At 36.4% G+C, this 18,439-nt stretch overlaps 3 protein-coding genes across 4 annotated transcripts; all 3 read right to left on the bottom strand.

Moving 5' to 3' along the window:
- Positions 1-344: 344 nt before the first annotated feature.
- LOC122598500 (sister chromatid cohesion protein DCC1) lies at positions 345-3,224 on the bottom strand. Its single transcript, XM_043771093.1, has 4 exons — positions 3,209-3,224; positions 2,326-2,519; positions 1,328-2,239; positions 345-638 (listed from the first exon to the last, which is right to left on the bottom strand). Exons 2-4 carry the CDS (start codon positions 2,487-2,489, stop codon positions 536-538), a joined length of 1,179 nt encoding a protein of 392 aa, XP_043627028.1. The 5' UTR covers positions 2,490-2,519; positions 3,209-3,224; the 3' UTR covers positions 345-535.
- Positions 3,225-4,645: 1,421 nt separating this feature from the next.
- On the bottom strand, positions 4,646-13,684 carry LOC122596713 (RCC1 domain-containing protein RUG3, mitochondrial). 2 transcript variants are annotated; one of them, XM_043769334.1, is made up of 6 exons: positions 13,100-13,684; positions 6,278-6,417; positions 5,936-6,130; positions 5,678-5,806; positions 5,442-5,597; positions 4,646-5,188 (listed from the first exon to the last, which is right to left on the bottom strand). In XM_043769334.1, the coding sequence occupies exons 1-6, from the start codon at positions 13,573-13,575 to the stop codon at positions 5,004-5,006; spliced, it is 1,281 nt and encodes a 426-aa protein (XP_043625269.1). In that variant the 5' UTR covers positions 13,576-13,684; the 3' UTR covers positions 4,646-5,003. The 2 variants fall into 2 exon arrangements, with proteins under 2 accessions (XP_043625269.1, XP_043625271.1); XM_043769336.1 differs by having other exon boundaries at positions 6,278-6,424; positions 13,100-13,241.
- Positions 13,685-15,203: 1,519 nt separating this feature from the next.
- Positions 15,204-18,115, bottom strand: LOC122598020 (ADP,ATP carrier protein 1, mitochondrial-like). Its single transcript, XM_043770624.1, has 4 exons — positions 18,047-18,115; positions 16,583-17,073; positions 16,116-16,487; positions 15,204-15,741 (listed from the first exon to the last, which is right to left on the bottom strand). The coding sequence occupies exons 2-4, from the start codon at positions 17,069-17,071 to the stop codon at positions 15,445-15,447; spliced, it is 1,158 nt and encodes a 385-aa protein (XP_043626559.1). The 5' UTR covers positions 17,072-17,073; positions 18,047-18,115; the 3' UTR covers positions 15,204-15,444.
- Between the last annotated feature and the right edge of the window lie 324 nt (positions 18,116-18,439).

Genomic DNA, 18,439 nt, shown 5'->3' with positions numbered 1-18,439 from the left:
TGAAACTTATGACCCTTAACCATCAGGTTGTCTATGACCATGGCGTCCCTAGAAGGTGTGATAATCAATTGTACAATCATGCTTATCAGAATAATTATGTACTAAACAGAGAAGGTTCCCACAGTGACGACAAATATAACCTGTTAAACCAACATGCTTCCTGATGTTGGGCACCTGTTGGGACTCAATTTGGGATTCCAATATGCCATTTCATTACATTTTTAGTTTGGATGGTGATGTGTGCACCACTAAATATTTTCAAACACCACCAGCCTTGCTTATATGTACTTGCACCAGCCTTCTAGTTCCGTTATTTAGTAGTGGCTGGGATTTTGAAACAAAACTTGAACCCAAAAGCTTTAAATTATATTAAGTACTTAAGAGTCTATTTAAACTGCAATATTAGTTTTCATTACAATTTGAATCAACCCCAACAAATATATATGGTGTGATATTTAACAGAAGACTATCCTAAAATTGAGTAGCCTCAAAAGTAGGACCACTACTTTAGGTGCTTAAAAGAGATCTCACCTAGTTATCTTGCAGTGAAAACAGGCTCAGCATCTGCAGTAGGCTGAGTCCTTCTAGTGTACTTGAGGAGTAAACCATCTGAAGTCAGTCCTGGGACACTTAGATCCCTATAGGAAACACAAACATAAATTTGTGTTAATAATATTTTTGTAACCTGAACTGTGCTCCAAAAGAAAAACAGTTTGAACACTTTTTGGTCCAAACGCAACCTCTGACATTTCATTTCAAGGTTGATGCATCATGAATTAAACAGCACCAACGCTCCAGTTTATTTTGCAATGTATTATTGAACTTTCCTTAAAAGTTGATAGCTCCACATCAATTTAGAAGACATTTGAACTCAAAAGTGAAAATCAGAAGTATCAATTTTGACCCATTTAATTATGAATAGGTTACTTTGTTTCTGATTGATCCCAAATGGGTCAAATAAAATATTTAGCAGGACCGTGAATGGGCTGAATGGGTCAGACGAGCTGAGAGTCTCCTGAAATATATTTTCAAGGCACACAACTTTCTACATTTTTATTTTCAAAGATTAGATGATAATTGTGATGAAAAATACTTTCCATGATATATGCTGCCTTAACTATATATTGAAAATTTATAATGAAAATGAAAAGTTTTTTTTATCAATCCAACCTGACAGGAACTGATAAAAACGATGCATTTCAACCTAAACCCATTTTGACTGATTACCAACTCAGCTAACCAGCCTATCTTGCCACCTCTAGTCAAATAGGGAAACAAAATATAGTAATGAAACAGAAAAACAAGCAGACAGTAACATTGATTAGACCTGATGTATGGATGTAGATCCTTCCAGTCCCATTTGGGCCGTTCTAGAAAGAGCCTGGAGAAACGATTTGCAGGGTCTGAAGGCAAAGAAGAAACACTAAAAGCATAAACCCAAGATTGGATCCCAAGTTTTTCTATCAACACTTCCCCTTCCAACATGTCAACACTAACCATCACTCCTCGAGGTACTTTCTCACTCCATTCCTCCATAAAACTTTCAATTTTCATCTTTCCACCACCTAATATCCTTCTGGCAAAATGCACACAAACCCGTCTCGTATCTAATTCCCACACATTGTTACCACCCTCTTCACTCCCATCTCTTTTACAACCATACACTTCCAAACAATGGTGTGCAATAACACTTGAAAATCCATCATTCACCAAAGATTCAACCACCTCCTCTTCAATAAGTGCACTCAAAGACCATTCATTTATTAACGAGTTATTAATAAGCGTATTAAGAATTTGATCCATGTATTTCTCATCAACAATTCTCCAATATCCATTAATCTCTACAGCTGAAAGGGTGCGAAGCGCAGACCTTAATTCTTCATCGCTAGCTTGAACCCTGTCAGTAAGGTCATCCCATTGATACAAACCAGTATCGTACATCTCACAGTCTTCATCAAACTTGTATGGATTTTCGGAAATTAGTGATTTAAGTTTGTCTATTTTCGGGGCAACCTCAACCAACTCCATGGTTCCAGGTGCCAATTTAAGGACAGATGCATGTGGTGCATCACTGCCGGAAGCATTTTCATTGCAATCTTCTGGATTATCGTTTACTGTATATTGGTCTGCAGGGGGTACAAGGAACACAGAATTTGAGGTCCCAACGAATTTAATCGCATAGGTTTTTGATTGTGTACAAAAAACTGCATCCTCATCTGGCTGTCCTCTTAAGCTCACTCTGAATATGAAAATGCACTCAACTCAAGTATAAGACGGCAAATGAAAAAAAAAATAAAAAAAAATAGGGATTACAGTCATTATTACCTTTGGTTGATGACATCAGGAAGAAGCTTTTCATCTAGCTCGAGGAGAAGCAAGTCTTCGTGTGGACCAAAGAGAGGGTGATAGGAAATAGGGACCGATGAGTTTGGAGGAACTCTAAGGACAGCTTCCGCTCCTTTTTTGCAGCCAAATTCAGCCTCTCCCATCTTTAGTTTATCTAACTTCAACTTAAAAACCTGACAAAACAGAAAATCCAAATATGTGAAATAAATACAAGACCTAACTACTTATGGTTTCATTTTCTAACTGCGTATGTATCGTACAACTAGTAACGCGACCTAGATACTCTCACTATGCTCAAACAATCTGACTACATAAAAGAGTTTCCCTCCGATCCCCCTACTATCTTCATTTTTAAGTAGGTGACCAACAAGAGAGTGATTAGTGAAACGCATCTGTCACTTCAACGCCTCGTGAATTTTTTGTCTGTTTAGTTTTTCGGTTACAGTGGCTTTGTACGAGCTACTTATTTCGAAGTAACTAATAAGTAGGTGACATTTTAAAATCTAGTATGCAAGTCGATTGTATCGAGCTTCTTTAAATGATAACAACAATGCATAAACATGGCCAAAAAAAAAAAAAAAAAAAAAAAGATCCTGTCCAATAACATCCAAACACGATGAAATTCTCTACAATAATATAGGGGAAATTATTGGTAAAGCAAAATAACATGTTTTGTATAGCGAAGGTATACTTGATCCTTATAAAATCCTAATTATAGGACAATATAACATAAATCTAAATACATACAATTACTAACCTAGATTAATTAATTACGATGAAAAAAAAAAAGTTAAACACTAAAAAGACGAGGATTATTATAAAATGATATATAGAGACATTAGAGAAGAAGATGAAGAATTACCTGATACTAATTATCGGATAAAATCCACTAAGATGATGATGAATGAATGAAAGCGGAAAGTTGTTTGATAGGGTTTTTTACTTTCTATTTTTTTTTTTTAATTCTTTTTGGGGAAGTGAAAAATGGCGGGAATATTTGGAGGGAAACACTTTCCGGAATTTTCGCATCATGTTGCAGAACAAAAGAAAAAAAGAAATCGCATTTGCTAAGTTTGGAGTCGTATGGATTAGCTGCTTTGATTCATTATTTCTAAAGGGAACTCTATAGCACGGATCCGGTTAAGACAACGTATGCTAGACGTCTCATTATCGAATTTCGACATGAAGTTTTAATCGAAATTCACCTTTAAAAAAAAAAAAAAGTTAGAAAGAGAAAAATATATATATAATTATGAGATCGTCAATAGTTGTTTTATTTCGAATTTTTTTGATAGAAAGTGTACAAGTGGTAAAATACTAAACTCAATATTATATTGTTTTAAAAGTATAGATGCTTAAAATAACATATAAAAGTTATTTTGAAAGAGAACTACAATACTAGATAAGTCAAATCTAAAGATCAAAATGAGTCATGTCCATTATTATTATTATTTTTTAACACATAAGCTTTGATGTTCCATATAAAACATATTCTTTTTCATATAACTTGGTTGCACAACGTTTGTTTTTTCATACGGGCATGAAAGTTGTTTGCTTGATAAAGTAGCCGGAGCCAATTAATATTTTCACTAAATATGCATATAAGAGTATTAACACATAAAAGTATTGTGGTGAACTAGTAAGAATCAGGACTACCATCCAATTTGTGACATACAAAAATTGAATAAGAATTTTGGTCAGGTAACCTATATACATATCTGCACAAAGCACCTATTGTATATAATTTTTAAGGGATAATGTCTATAATATAAAAAACGTGTGTGGGGAATTTCAGTAAGTTAAATCTGTATTTTAATCAACTTACATCGTCACTTAGCTTTGTAGCTTATTTCAATCTACAAATGAGTCAACCTTATCATATCATCACATCAAAAATAATGTTCCCCTAAATTTAGAATATCCAAGATGTTGTCATGGTACATTTGTCAAATCGACCACCATCAAAACATAGATCTACAAACTTTTGTCGAAGGCATCAAAGAAATTAAGAGATGAAATTTGGTTTGTTGATCTATATCACATACTGGACAGTTCCTCTAGATTATCTATAGATTGTCCAAATGATCCTCTTTTCTGATCACCTGCGGTATTTTCTGAACAAGAAGTTCTTGAAAGGTTTTGCATTCTGGGAGTGAACCAAAATTCACAGGCTTGAATTTCACAAAAAATGAGCATGCAGAGCCAAGATGGCTGCTGCTCATTGTAACAATCATATTTTATCATCATTTTATTGCATCTGATAAAAAGGATAGAGCAATTTTGTTATCAACTGTCTTTTCAACGTCATTATAACCATTTACTTCCAACAGAGTAATTATTGTTTACTGATAGCGTCTCCATGGAATGTATAATACATTTTCAGGAACTCTAATAAGTACAATGCCAAGCCCAAAAACTGCCTATTTTGTCCTTCTAGTTGAATTGTGACGACAAAATGAGATTCAAGAGCAACATAGAGTGCTAAACTAGTAAACTTCCTTTTTCAAAAGTCTGCGATAAATAATGTTGGAAGGTGAGGTATGATATTGCTCATTAGGGCGTAAAAAGGTGCTGACAAATCTAAAACAACATTCTTGTGATTACCATTTTGTGCCATTGGTTGAGTCTTTATGAACCGCATGAAGATATGCTAAGAGCTACCTTGAAACCAAGCAAAGAGCATGTGATGCACCAACAGCTACCGAAAGAACCTTGTGGGAACCCAAAACATCATCATCATTAAGGAACTTAACTTCTATAGGAAAAGGTTGTATCTCTGGTACACCGGGAACCCCTAGTTGACCATCCTTTGCATTTCCCCACATGTACAACTTACCATCATCTACATATGCCAACAAAATCAACTTCAGTAACCTTATAAGCTTATATGTGCTATCATCAATCTTTACACTCAAACTAATGACATATCTAAACAAAATTTAAATAAATTTATTAAGGTGACTGTTGATTATTTGAGCTTTGGTTTTTAGTTCTGCCAATTTGGTATTACTTGCTATATTAACGTAAACCAAAAGTAAGATGCATCTAAAATCCGGAGGAAAGTAAAGGGTAGTCAGGGATATCGCATAATTTACCAGTTACAGCGGCTGATGAGGAACCTCCACAAGCAATATGAACAACTTTCTCAGAAGCTAGAGACTCGATAACCAAGGGAACAGGCTGATTCTGTGTAGAAAAGTGCCCCAACTGTCCATGTCCACCATAGCCCCAAGATAGTACCCGACCTTCATCTTTAAAATCAGAACAAAAATTAATGAGAAGTTACATTATCTACCCAACCTTAGATATTATAATTCTGCATTCAGCATACCAGTTAAAGCAAGAGAGTGATATCCACCACTTGTTATTTGAACAATACGGACACTCTCCAGACCAGGGATAGGTTGAGGTTTCCAACCGCCTACTCGATTACCTCTTCCAAGCTCATTATTTGAGTTTGCTGCATAGAACATAATCAAACTTATGTAATTTCTGTACAACACTCTTATTTATCTACAGAAAGATACACATTCTGATCTTGGATAATTTCGACATCCACTTTATAAACAAGCAGAAGGCACTGTCTTACCACCCCAGCTCCACAATTGGCCATCATCAGCAATCACTGTAGTGAAGAAACCACCACACGCAACAGAAATAACAGGAACTGGTAATACTTTCACTTTGGAAGGTATACTGAGTCCACCAACTTCATTTGGACCACGACCAGGACCAAGCCCAAGTCTGCCTTCCCCTTCATCTCGTCCCCAAATATATAGTTGACCTAGATTGACCATGCACAAAGCAAAATAAATATGTTAGTGCAATGAACTTAATAAAATAAATATATTATAACCTTTTATAGCAAAACTCTAGCCACGAAGGTAACTATCGTTATGTTATAACTTCGTTACTAGAACTATTTGATCACCTGCTTCAGTGATTGCAGCAGTGTGTGTGCCACTAGTTGCAATTTGAGCAATCTTTCCCTCCCAATTGCCTTCTACTCTTTTTGGAGACAGTTCTCTAGTATAAACAGAATGGCCAAGAGCACCAAACCCGCCATAACCCCTGTAAACTTCATTATAAACCGCAAAAAAAGGATCATTTAATGAAAACACAAACATAACAAATCTATTTCAGAGACTCAAAAAATCAATTTGTTATCCCCTGTTACAAATTTGTTTTGATGGTTAGTATGCATTTGATGGCCGAGTCTGTTGGTTAGTGCTGACTCAGTCTATAATTCACGTGGAGTACAACGTGGAGAAAAGTGGCTTAAAATTCTCGGTCAAATAAAGAATGTGTTAACGTTTTAGTTCCTGAATAATAGTAGGAGTTTTGTTATTCAGTTATTTTTTATGTTATTTAAAGGGCATGTGGCTTAGTAGTTTTTTGCAATTTTCCAATAGTCGAAATCTCCAGTGTATATTATTATCTTTCATTTGTAAACCCAAAAATCATTTGGCTAAATAATATACACATTTTGACTATTTTGTCGTCACTTACAATTCATTCTTTAGTTGTCACTTTTGTACATGAATTAAACCCTGTTTATCCAACATTTGGTAATCAGAGCCTCGTTTAACCTTCCATTTTTATGCCAAAATACATCAAAACCCAATAAATGTCAATAGTTACAACCTCTCAAAATCAACCCAAAGAAAACCCAGTTTCATTTCAATGCCCTATCCTCACTTCTTCTAATTACACAACATGGGCAATCAAAATGGAGGCTATAATGGATGCCCAAGGGCTGTGGGAATCCATTGAACATGCAGAAGATATTGTTGCGGACGAGAAAAAGAGCAAGATGGCTCGAGCCTTTATTTTCCAGGCCATACCGGAAGATATCTTGATGCAAGTTGCGAAGAAGAAGACCGCGAAAGAGGTGTGGGAGTCCCTAAAAACAAGGTTTGTAGGGGCTGACCGGGTTCAAAAGGCTCGCCTACATACGTTGAAAAGCGAGTTCGAGGGGTTGCGGATGAAAGACGGAGAGTCCATTGATGAGTATGCTGGTAAACTCTCCGGCATGATTTCGCGATACAATAGTGTTGGTGCGACACTTGAAGACGAAGAGTTGATTCGTAAGCTATTCGATACGGTTACTGAAAAATATATCCATCTCGTTGCGTCGATGGAACAATATTCAGATTTAGAGAAGATGCCGTTCGAGGAAGCCATTGGTCGGTTAAAGGCTTATGAAGATCGTCTAAGACTACGGTTGGGTGGCCCGAATAATGACGGCGTGTTATTGCTTACGAAATCAGAAAGTTCGGGTGGCGTTAAAGGCAACAAAGGTGCATATCAGAACCGTGGGGGTCATGGTTCACATGGAGGAAGGTCCGGTTCAAGGGGAGGCAGAAACGGGGGTCGTGGTAGGGGTGACAAGAGTACTATGTCATCTCGAGAGGGTAAAACCTCTACAAGAAAGCCACGAGACAAGTCTAAAGTGAAGTGTTATGCGTGTAACCAACTGGGTCACTACGCATATGAGTGCAAGAATGAAAAGAAGCAAGAAAATGAAGCTCATTTGACACAAGAAAGTGATGACGAACCTGCTTTACTCTTGACGGTGCGTGGGGTGGAAACCGTCACAGATGTGTTCTTAGATGAAGAAAAAGTTTACTTGCACAACGAAGGTCGAAGCGATCAGTCCAAAAACCCATGGTATTTGGATAACGGTGCAACAAATCATATGACGGGGGAGAAAGAGTTTTTCGCTGAGTTAGACACACACATCACTGGACATGTGAAGTTTGGTGACGGATCAAGAGTAGAGATTAAAGGAAAGGGAACGATTCTTTTTCAATGCAAAAATGGGGATCAATTGGTGGTCTGGGAAGTGTATTTCATACCTGCATTAAAGAGCAATATATTGAGTCTTGGTCAAATGGAGGAAGCTGGTTATAAAGTCTCCATGGAAGATGGGTTTTTGAAGTTGAGAGATGCAAAGAAAATGCTCCTGATGAAGGTACCAAGAGGTAGAAATAGATTGTACAAAATTCTTCTAAATTGTACAAAACCCATTTGTCTTGCAACTAAACTTGAAGAAGATCAGTGGTTGTGGCATGCAAGATTTGGTCATGCAAACTTTCTAAGAGTTGGAAGAAATGTCAAAGGGGGAGCATGTAGTGGGACTTCCTATGATTTCACATCCAAAGCAAATGTGTGAGGCTTGTATGGTGACAAAACAAGCAAGGAGAAGTTATAAACATGAAGCACAGTGGAGAGCATCTCACCCATTGGAACTTATACATGCTGATTTGTGTGGACCCATCACCCCATCATCAATTGGAGAATTGAAGAAACCCGTAATTGTTGGAGAAAAAGACGTTCGTTTCAAAGAAAATAAAGGGTGGCAATGGAAAAGTTATGGAGAATCAAAATTAGGTACAACTTTCATGTTGTCACAGTGTTCTAATGGGACTAAAGCATGTCATGTCCCAACATGGGGGACCAATTTTGATGAGGTAACTAGTCAAGCGAATCACGTGGGTGATCATAAGCAAAATACTCCACAAGATTATCAATCTTCATTTGATATTTTTAATGGCAAGGAAAAATATCACATGGAGGACCCCACTAATTTTGATACATGTGGTGATTCTAAAGAAAAAGATCAAGATAACGTGGGGACCGACTCATTTAATACTAACTCTTCTTGTGAGTTTTTTAATTCTTCAGGTAATGTTGATGAGGAACCCATACAAGGTTATAGATTTCTTGAAGAAATTTATGACAAAACAAATCCTCTAACTGAAGAAAAAGTTCAAGCTCATTATGAAAATGAAGAATTGTTATTTATTGGTGATGAACCTAGCAATTATTCAGAGGCTGCTCAAGATGTTCATTGGAAGAAAGCTATGCAATCGGAACTTAATTCCATCATGAACAAAACTTGGTCGTTGGCTAACTTGCCAAAAAATCACAAAGCCATCGGTTTGAAGTGGAATTTCAAGCTAAAACGGGATGCAACCGGAAAGGTGGTCAAGCACAAAGCTCGTTTGGTGGCCAAAGGGTATGTGCAACAGAAAGGTATTGATTTCGATGATGTGTTTGCTCCTGTAGCAAGGCTGGAAACCATCCGACTTTTGCTAGCATTAGCCGCTACGGAGGGTTGGCTTGTGCATCAACTTGATGTCAAGTCCGCTTTCCTAAACGGTGAGCTTAAGGAGGAGGTTTATGTGACTCAGCCGGTTGGATTCGAAGTCCAAGGTAAAGAGACCATGGTTTATCGGTTGCATAAGGCTTTATATGGTTTGAAGCAGGCTCCGAGAGCTTGGAATATGAAGCTCGATAAAGCTCTCAAGAACCTTGGTTTCCAAAGATGTGTCCATGATCAAGCAGTTTACAAGTTGCATAAATCCAACTCAATTCTTATAGTTGGAATATATGTTGATGACATGATACTAATGGGTTCAAGTGAGAAAGAGGTGGCAGCTTTCAAGACAAAAATGAAGAGATTTTTGAGATGAGTGATATGGGTAAACTTAGTTACTACTTGGGAATTGAAGTAACTCACAAGAGGCTTATGCTAAGAAGATTTTGAAAATGATGGGTATGAGTAATTGCAACCCAACTCAATGGCCAATGGATCCTAAGTTGCAGTTGACTAAGGATGAAGATGGCAAGCCGGTGAATGCTACGGAGTATAGAAGAGTCATTGGAAGTCTTCGGTATTTGATTCACACTCATCCCGATTTAAGCTACTCAGTTGGGGTGGTGAGTAGATTCATGCAGTCTCCTAAAGAATCTCATTTGGCAGCAGTAAAGCAGATTTTGAGGTATCTTAAAGGAACTACTTCTTATGGTTTGAAGTATTTTAAAGGTGGTGATGCTCGTCTTGAAGGGTATAGTGATAACAGCCACGGGATGGATGTGGAGGACAGGAGAGGCACAACGGGAATGGCTTTTTATTACTCAGGTAAGTTGATTACTTGGTCATCCCAAAAGCAGAAAACTGTAGCACTTAGTTCGTGTGAAGCCGAGTTCATGGCAGCAACATCGGCGGTGTGTCAAGCTCTATGGTTAAGAAGCTTGATTCATGAGTTAACTGGTAGAAAAGCTCAAAAGGTACTCTTAGATGGTTGATAACGAGTCCGCAATCGCGTTGATGAAAAATCCCGTTTTTCATGGTCGTAGCAAACACATTGACACGCGGTACCATTTCATTCGTGAATGTGTTGAACGGGAGCAGATTGAAGTCAAGCATGTGAGTGGTGATTTGCAAAAGGCGGACACGTTAACAAAAGCTCTACCTCGGATCAAGTTCACTGAAATGAGGAGTCTCATTGGTATGGAAGATGTGAACTATGGAGCCAACACTAAGGGGGAGAGTGTTAGTTAGTGCTGACTCAGTCTATAATTCACGTGGAGTACAACGTGGAGAAAAGTGGCTTAAAATTCTCGGTCAAATAAAGAACGTGTTAACGTTTTAGTTCCTGAATAATAGTAGGAGTTTTGTTATTCAGTTATTTTTTTATGTTATTTAAAGGGCATGTGGCCTAGTAGTTTTTTGCAATTTTCCACTAGTCGAAATCTCCAGTGTATATTATTATCTTTCATTTGTAAACCCAAAAATCATTTGGCTGAATAATATACACATTTTGACTATTTTGTCGTCACCTACAATTCATTCTTTAGTTGTCATTTCATTTTTGTACATGAATAAAACCTTGTTTATCCAACAGAGTCTATGGCTTACTTTGACGAGTTAGACTGGGAAGTGAGTATTGTGTAAACAATTCATACATATTGCAAGTCATAATAACAGAGGAGAACAACTATAAACAAGGAAGAACAGAGGAGAAGCAAAAGAAGTTCCTGGAAAGTTGGAAGCATTGCTAGGCAAACTAATACACAGGTTTTAGAAGTGAATGCTTTGAATATGCATTAACAAGCGCTTTGGCTGAAAGTGGTAAAAGTGTACGCCTTTGCGGACCAGGTACACCTGATGCTATTACATGAACCCCTGATGCACTACAGGACTTAAAGGACACACTTTATAACCAAGTCTAGAAGTGTTTATTTAAACTTTAAAGTTTTAAGCAACAAAACTTTCTTGGTTGAAATAACCCATTATTGAAAGAACCAACTTTTTTACACAAAACTCGATACACCCAAGACCCAATTACAACATATTGGAATATTATTGAAAGGTAGATCATAGAGTACTGAGTACCAACATGTGATTAGCTTCCAAAGCTTATATATAATTCTCTATTGCCCCAATAAACAAAGTTGGTACATGATGATATTTATGTACAAGAGGATTTTTTGATGGTGGAAAATTGATAGGAATTGTGGCAAAAGAGAATGAAATAAAAGCTTTAAAAGTAGTGACAAGTGGGAAAATCTACCACCTAGTAAGATACCAATAGGTTATAAATTTGTGTATGGGATTAAGGATAAAGTTAATGCTTTGATGGTTCCATTGGATAGATAAAGGCTATAATTGTTGCCAATGAGCTTTCACAAAAAAGAGTGAACTAATCAAGTGAAACCTTGATCTAGTTGACAAAACTGTTGGTATCCGAGCCTTGAAAATGTCTCCCAATTTCTAGAGACACGACTACACATGCATTAACTTGACATTGCCAACACCTCACATGGGAATCCCTCATTCAAGAGATAAGAGTATACGACCATTCCTTAAGGTTGGCAACCTTCTACTTCTTTTAACAGGGTATGTGGACTATAAACAATTAAACATCCAGTGGTTTGCCAAGTTTTCCTCTTTCATCATGGCTAATGCATTCATTTTGAAGTTTTGTCCAGCAGTCCCTCAAACACAAAGCTTGGATTGGAAATCTATTTTGATGGTGAAACAATGTAATATGATCACGCATTATTGGACGAAATGGGTGTGTTGAACTCCAAGACAAAAACTACCCAACTGAATCTTAACATCCTCCTACATATTCACGATGGTCATACTTAATGACTTCTTTCTCTGAAAAAGGAATATTGTCAAGCTTCTCTACCATGCCATTGGTAAACGTAATCTATCTTATGAAACTCAAACTCTTAGCAAGCTAGTTCATTTTCCCACTAGAAATCATATGAAAGCCCTCCTAAGAACAATGACTTGCATCAAGATGTCACCTGCAAGGTCTATTCCTTCCTTCCTTCAATGATGCTCCACCATCATTATCTTATATTGTATCCGACACTGATGTGCAAAAGCACAGGTCACTCTGTTTCTAGGACACAAATTTTTTTTTGGCCTCTTCTCTCATATCTTGGCAATCTAAACACGAGTCCTTAATGTCAAGATCTTAACTAAGCCCAATATCGAGCCATTGCAGACACCACTTACGAGATTATGTTGTTGAAAGCCTAAAATGTCATCTCCAGGATCTCAATCTTCCTAATTGGTAAACAGATTCCACTATTTTGTGACGTCAACTACCTCCAGATATTCTTTAAGCTTCCATACAAGCCATGTGAATCAATTTCACCTTACATACACTACCCGTAACTTCTATAACTACCAACGTTGACATATCCATAAAACTTCACAAAATATTCCATATTTCATCTCAAGTTCTCAACTTTCTCTCTAACCCAATTACGTTCTAAACTCATCACAAAACTAAAACTGTAATTACTGCAATAACTATAACTATAATATATAACTTAACGACAACAAACGAATTCCATTTTCACATTTATATATTCAATTAGGCCATATATTATAATATAATAAACAAAAAACAAAGATTTTGAAAAAAAAAAAAAAACAACTGACCATGAGAAAACATCACCAGCCGAATCAACCGCAACAGAATGTAGTCCACCAAGAGCAACATTCTTCACATTTCTTAAATTATCATTAATCGTCGGTCGAAAAACAGTGTTTTCATGACCAAACCCTAATCTACCACCATCACCTTTGCCCCAAATCCATAACTTGCCATCAATCACCACCCCAGAATGAAACAGCCCACACGCAACGCCGATTTCTAACCGATCGTCGTCGTTTTCATTACGACACGATGAAATGAGGCGGAAAGAGTTTTGTGAGAGATTTAGTGATGAAATGGGTGATGGGTATATTTGGGAATCTTCTTTCCCAGTACCTAATTGGCCGGAAGACCCGCGACCCCATGAAAGTAGCTGCAGTGTGACGGTTTTATCGGTGGTGGGGTCTGTGGTGGTGTATAATATTGGGAGTTTGTTGGCGGTGGTGGTGGTGAAGGTACGGCGGAGTTGCCGGAAGGCCATTTTTGGATTTGGTTGGGTTTTTGAGGGGTTTATGTGTGAAATAAAAATGGGATCAATACTTTTACCAAAAATAAAAGAAAATGTGATTAGTGCCGATACACAGACTCACGGTTCAATATTGTACATACTCTATCTGTATGTATATAGTTTTTTTTTTATATACTCAATAAACTAGTAACACCAATGTTGAGAAATCAGCAAGTGTCGCCTCTATAACATCGTTCTTGATATGATATACGTGGTTTGTCTATGCGGCCCGGTAGTTGTGTGGAGTTAAAGGGAATATAGTAGAAGTTAACTATTCGTTGTCTTTTCTTGTTAATGGTGGTATTGAGGTAAATAGGTTTTAAAGAGTATGTATATAATGTCAAAGTGTAAAATATGTAGATACATTTAAATAAAAGAAAATGGTAGTTGATACACAGATAAGAATTAGTTTTTGTTATTGAATGCCAAGTGATTTGTAAGTATCTCTAAATTCTAACCTTTCACTTATTTCATGTCACACTTACAAGACTTCATTTATTTCATGCACAGTGAGTTCTTGATATATGTGGCTTTGTCTATTTGCGCCCCGGTGGTTGTGGGGAGTTAAGACAAGTATTGTAGAACTAGCTAGCCGTTGTCTTTTCATTCTAAGAGTGGTGTTGGGGTCAGTAGGTTATGTATGTAAATAACGTAAAATGTGAAATTTATAGTTACATTTAAATTTTAAAAAATTGGTACTTGATGCACAAGTAAGAATTAATTTTTGTTATTGAATGCAAAGTGAGTTGTAAATATACATAAATTCTAACCCGTCATTTATTTCATGTCACACTTACAAGACTTCATTAAACATTTCATTTAATACAACCTACTTATTTTTTCAGTATTAATAATAATGAAATAAAGAGAACCAACCTTAAGAATAATAAAAGCGAGTCACGTATACCAAGAACGATGTTATAGAGACCGGTCTTTGCTAATTTGGACAAGGCGGATGTTCTCAGCAGAGACTGAATATTTCTTGTTCATGCATTGGTAGACTATTAAACGAACATAATTGACCTTTGTTAAACAACTTGTGAACTATTCCACAAATGTTTGATTCGTTTGCAAGCTTATTACAATTTATGGATCAATTGTGAATTTGTGATTGTAAATGCTTTAGGGTGAGAAGTTGTTTAGAGGGGGTGGAATGAGGTTCCTTGTAGTCCTACATTCTCACTGTTAACTTAAGCTATCTTTAAGAGGTTTATAGTTATACTCTACTGAGTTATTATTCATATATTAAAACTATATCATACATTAAACCCAAGTAGCTTTTGGGATGGTTTAACCACTTTGGCCATGTTTTTTGTATGAAGAATAAAATGTTGAGACTCGCTTCTCCCCGTTAATGGGCTACTGTTTGATTACCAGATATTCACTTGTTGACTCCGGCAAACCTTTGGTAGTTTTACATGATCTTACTTCATGTTCACTGATGAATCAATAAAACGACGAAAACCACATGAAAACCATACAGTTATATGATACTCGGTTGATAAAACACCAAAACGTACCTGATCTTTTAGGCCCAACAACCCATATGCCATCATATGTCGTTAGATAGGACTAAAAAATATAAAGTTTATGTATCTGCATATGCAATAACCATTCCATAAAGTGGTACAAGATATATCAAAACAAAAATTTAGAATTGGAGTAAAAAATACTTCGTAAAGAAGGTTGTTGAGTCTGAGCACTCAACAACCGCTCTTTACTAAAAGCAGTTCATTATTAAAACTAATCTATAAAAGCAGAAAAAAGTATTATCAAAACTCATAACGATTTCGTCAGCATAATCTGGGAAAAAACTCCCATAAGAGTAGTGATACTGCACACTTAGCCGCCGCCTGATCCATACTTCTTGCCAAAGATAAGCAGCTGCAACTTGTCATAACCAGAGAGCACACCAGCACCAGCAATGGCTCGGAGAATATTGGCACCGGCACCCTTGAACAGAGACTTAGCCCCCTCCTTCTTCAAGATTTGAGTGAATGCATCCATTGAACTCTTGTACTTAACTTTCTGACCAGATGTCATCATCATTCTTCTTCGTACAGTGTCGATTGGATATGATGCAAGTCCAGCACCATTTGTGATCACCCAACCAAGCGCAAAACTCGCAAAGAAACTATCCTGAAATATGAACCCAAACACACCACACAATCGTTAATACATGATGAGTTTTACCATTTACATTATATTTTGACCCATATTCATTTCGGGTTAAAATGGGTCAGATAAAATAAGTTACTTTAGAAACATCTTAGAATATATTCCCATCATATTTATTATTAAAACAATATCATTTTATAATTTTTTCAGAGAAGACTATTATTAAGGAAAAGTAAATAAATTGGACAAAATGTGTTTCTTTAACCCCACACGACCCATTTGAACCTGTACAAATTAATTTCCCAAGATTACCCAACCCATCCGCTTTGCCAACTCTGATTAAAACATACAAGTTTTATTAGATGACCTAACTAACCACACAAATGACTAGTTACCTGCAGGTTTCCTACAAGAACCACAGGCTTCAAAGAATCATATAATCCAAAGTACAAACCACGATAGACGATTATTCCAACACATGAAATGTTAAAGCCACGATAAAGACCAGCAATACCATCACTGGCCATTGTCTTCTTGTAGACATCAACCAAACCGTTGAATTCTCTTTGTCCTCCTTGTTTTGCAGCCTTAGCATCATTTGCCAAACGGGTTCTGGCATAATCTAGTGAATAAACAAAAAAGAGAGACGAAGCACCAGCAGCACCTCCAGATGCCAAATTACCGGCAAACCATTTCCAGTAGCCATCTCTATCTTTCTTAAAGTTGAAAAGCTTCTTGAAGTAATCTTTGAATGCAAAATTCAAAGCCTAAATTCACAAGAAACGTATAAAACATGTATCAAAACACTAAAATCTGATGTTTAAAATACTTTTATATCAGTTCCAAAGTTTTGCTTCTTAACCTGTGTTGGGAAGTAACGGATGACATTAGCAGTGTTTCCACGCCACAATGAAACTAAGCCTTCGTCTTTGATGGTTCGACCAAAACAGTCACCAATTCCTTTGTATGGCTCAGACAACCGACCAGCCTTGATCATCTCATCCTGGTTCTGGATCAAGAGCTTAATACGTTCAATTGGGGCTGCAGCCGTTTTCGATACAGCTGCAGAGACTCCACCCATAAGGAAATCAATGGCAAACCCTGCAAACCCTTTTTCGGATGGGGCTTGAACCCAAATAGGAGATGGTTTTGACATTAAAGGAAGTTGGGCTTGTGGCTGCATTGAGTAGTTAAAAGCTGCATTTGTATAGTTTTTGTTATGGAAACGTCTATGATACATATTTGGTTGTTGTAAACCGTTATCACGAGCATTGAAGTGTGTCATGCTTGATGCAAGAAGACTCCCAGCTAGCTTCTGGGAAACGCTTGGATGTTGCGCTTGATCAATCATGACTGGTAACCAAAAAAAAATGGAATCGTTCAGTTATCTAGTAGATAAAAAGATGCAAGTATGCTGCCTAAATTATCAATAAATATAACAATGGCAAAATGGAGACCTCCATTTGACATTACTGCAAACCTAAACAACCAAATCAAGTTCATTGTCATTTGTCAAACCACCCAATTATATGATTTTAATTGGCCTCTTATACAATTTGGTCTGATTGTTTTCTAAATGTTTCACATAAAACGAATCACGAGTTCAAAATATCAACAAGAAATGGCAAGGGGTTTCGAAACTTTGTCCTGCTAAAACATTAACTTCTTTTGATCGTGTATGTCATTATATCAGCCTATAATAACTAATGAATATAATAAAATGTAGACGGTTAAGTTTTGCCAAAACGGCTGGCCTGGCGCTATACAAAATGAAAACTAAACAAAAGTCCTAATTGGTAGGTTTAATCAGTATCAGTAAAACCATGCAAATGTCAAGTTACTATATCACATCTAACAAAAATTATTTTCTTTTGTAAGTTTTCGCTCAAAAAGAATGAAAGACTGATTTTCAAATCTCAGGTAAAGAGAAAATTTGTAGTTTTTTTTTCCAAGAAATGTGACTAATGATATAAAGTAAACATAAATATCTGAGTTTCAAATCTCTCTGGTGCAAATCAGGCTAGATTGCTACAAATATGACAATTAACATATGTTACAAACATATACATTGTAGACACATGAGAAAAACAAAGTTGTTAGAAAATTCTAAAGACATGAATATAAGATCAAATATCATACATCGCATTGTTACCAGCTTATGGTCACGGCACACATTTACTTTAGCAAACTATAAGCGCAAAACCAAAATCATAAATTCAATCAAAATCGAGGGTAACGAAAGGCATTTAAATAAAGAATGCTTGTAAAAGGCCGTAAAAGGGCTAAAAACAACGAAATTCCCTAATGGTTCAACATAAAAAATTACCTAGAGATTTTGATGAAAATGAAAGTACAGAGAGAAGAGTGGTGGGAATAAGCCTTTTTAGAGAGAAAGGGAAAGGCTTAGAAAAATTCAAGGAGAAAGGTGTTCATGTTTACAAAAAAATATGCATGAAAATATGGCTTAGCGTTAAACTCGCCTTTTGACTGTCATTTTGATTTAGTTTGAATTATTTTTCTAGGATTCATATTTTTATTTGTATAGCAATTTGGTTTAATTTATCAAACTAACTAATATTAGTTATGATTATTGCGTAAAAACGTCTGAAAAATTTGATGTGTATACAATATATTTAAAAAGCTAATTTACTTGGAATTTAGATTGTTAACTAATGTAGGTTACATCTACACTTATAAGGCGACCTCCTTCACTAGAATT

This window comes from Erigeron canadensis, chromosome 4 (genome assembly GCF_010389155.1).
Source record: "Erigeron canadensis isolate Cc75 chromosome 4, C_canadensis_v1, whole genome shotgun sequence".
NCBI classification, from domain to species: Eukaryota; Viridiplantae; Streptophyta; class Magnoliopsida; order Asterales; family Asteraceae; genus Erigeron; species Erigeron canadensis.
The sequence above is the reverse complement of the archived record's forward strand: the minus strand, read 5'-3'. Positions and strand labels throughout refer to the sequence as shown.

Excerpts from the sequence above, each read along its gene's own strand:
- LOC122598500 (XM_043771093.1), bottom strand. The coding sequence starts at position 2,489 with ATGGGAGAGGCTGAATTTGGCTGCAAAAAAGGAGCGGAAGCTGTCCTT. Across the intron at positions 2,240-2,325 it reads CCTGATGTCATCAACCAAAG|AGTGAGCTTAAGAGGACAGC; the intron begins GTAATAATGACT and ends TTTCATATTCAG. Across the intron at positions 639-1,327 it reads GATCTACATCCATACATCAG|GGATCTAAGTGTCCCAGGAC; the intron begins GTCTAATCAATG and ends TGTTTCCTATAG.
- LOC122596713 (XM_043769334.1), bottom strand. The coding sequence starts at position 13,575 with ATGGCCTTCCGGCAACTCCGCCGTACCTTCACCACCACCACCGCCAAC. Across the intron at positions 6,418-13,099 it reads GCTGGTGATGTTTTCTCATG|GGGTTATGGCGGGTTTGGTG; the intron begins GTCAGTTGTTTT and ends TGAAGTTTACAG. Across the intron at positions 5,189-5,441 it reads CTCATCAGCCGCTGTAACTG|ATGATGGTAAGTTGTACATG; the intron begins GTAAATTATGCG and ends TGGCATATGTAG.
- LOC122598020 (XM_043770624.1), bottom strand. The coding sequence starts at position 17,071 with ATGATTGATCAAGCGCAACATCCAAGCGTTTCCCAGAAGCTAGCTGGG. Across the intron at positions 16,488-16,582 it reads TCCGTTACTTCCCAACACAG|GCTTTGAATTTTGCATTCAA; the intron begins GTTAAGAAGCAA and ends TTGTGAATTTAG. Across the intron at positions 15,742-16,115 it reads TTCTTGTAGGAAACCTGCAG|GATAGTTTCTTTGCGAGTTT; the intron begins GTAACTAGTCAT and ends TTCATATTTCAG.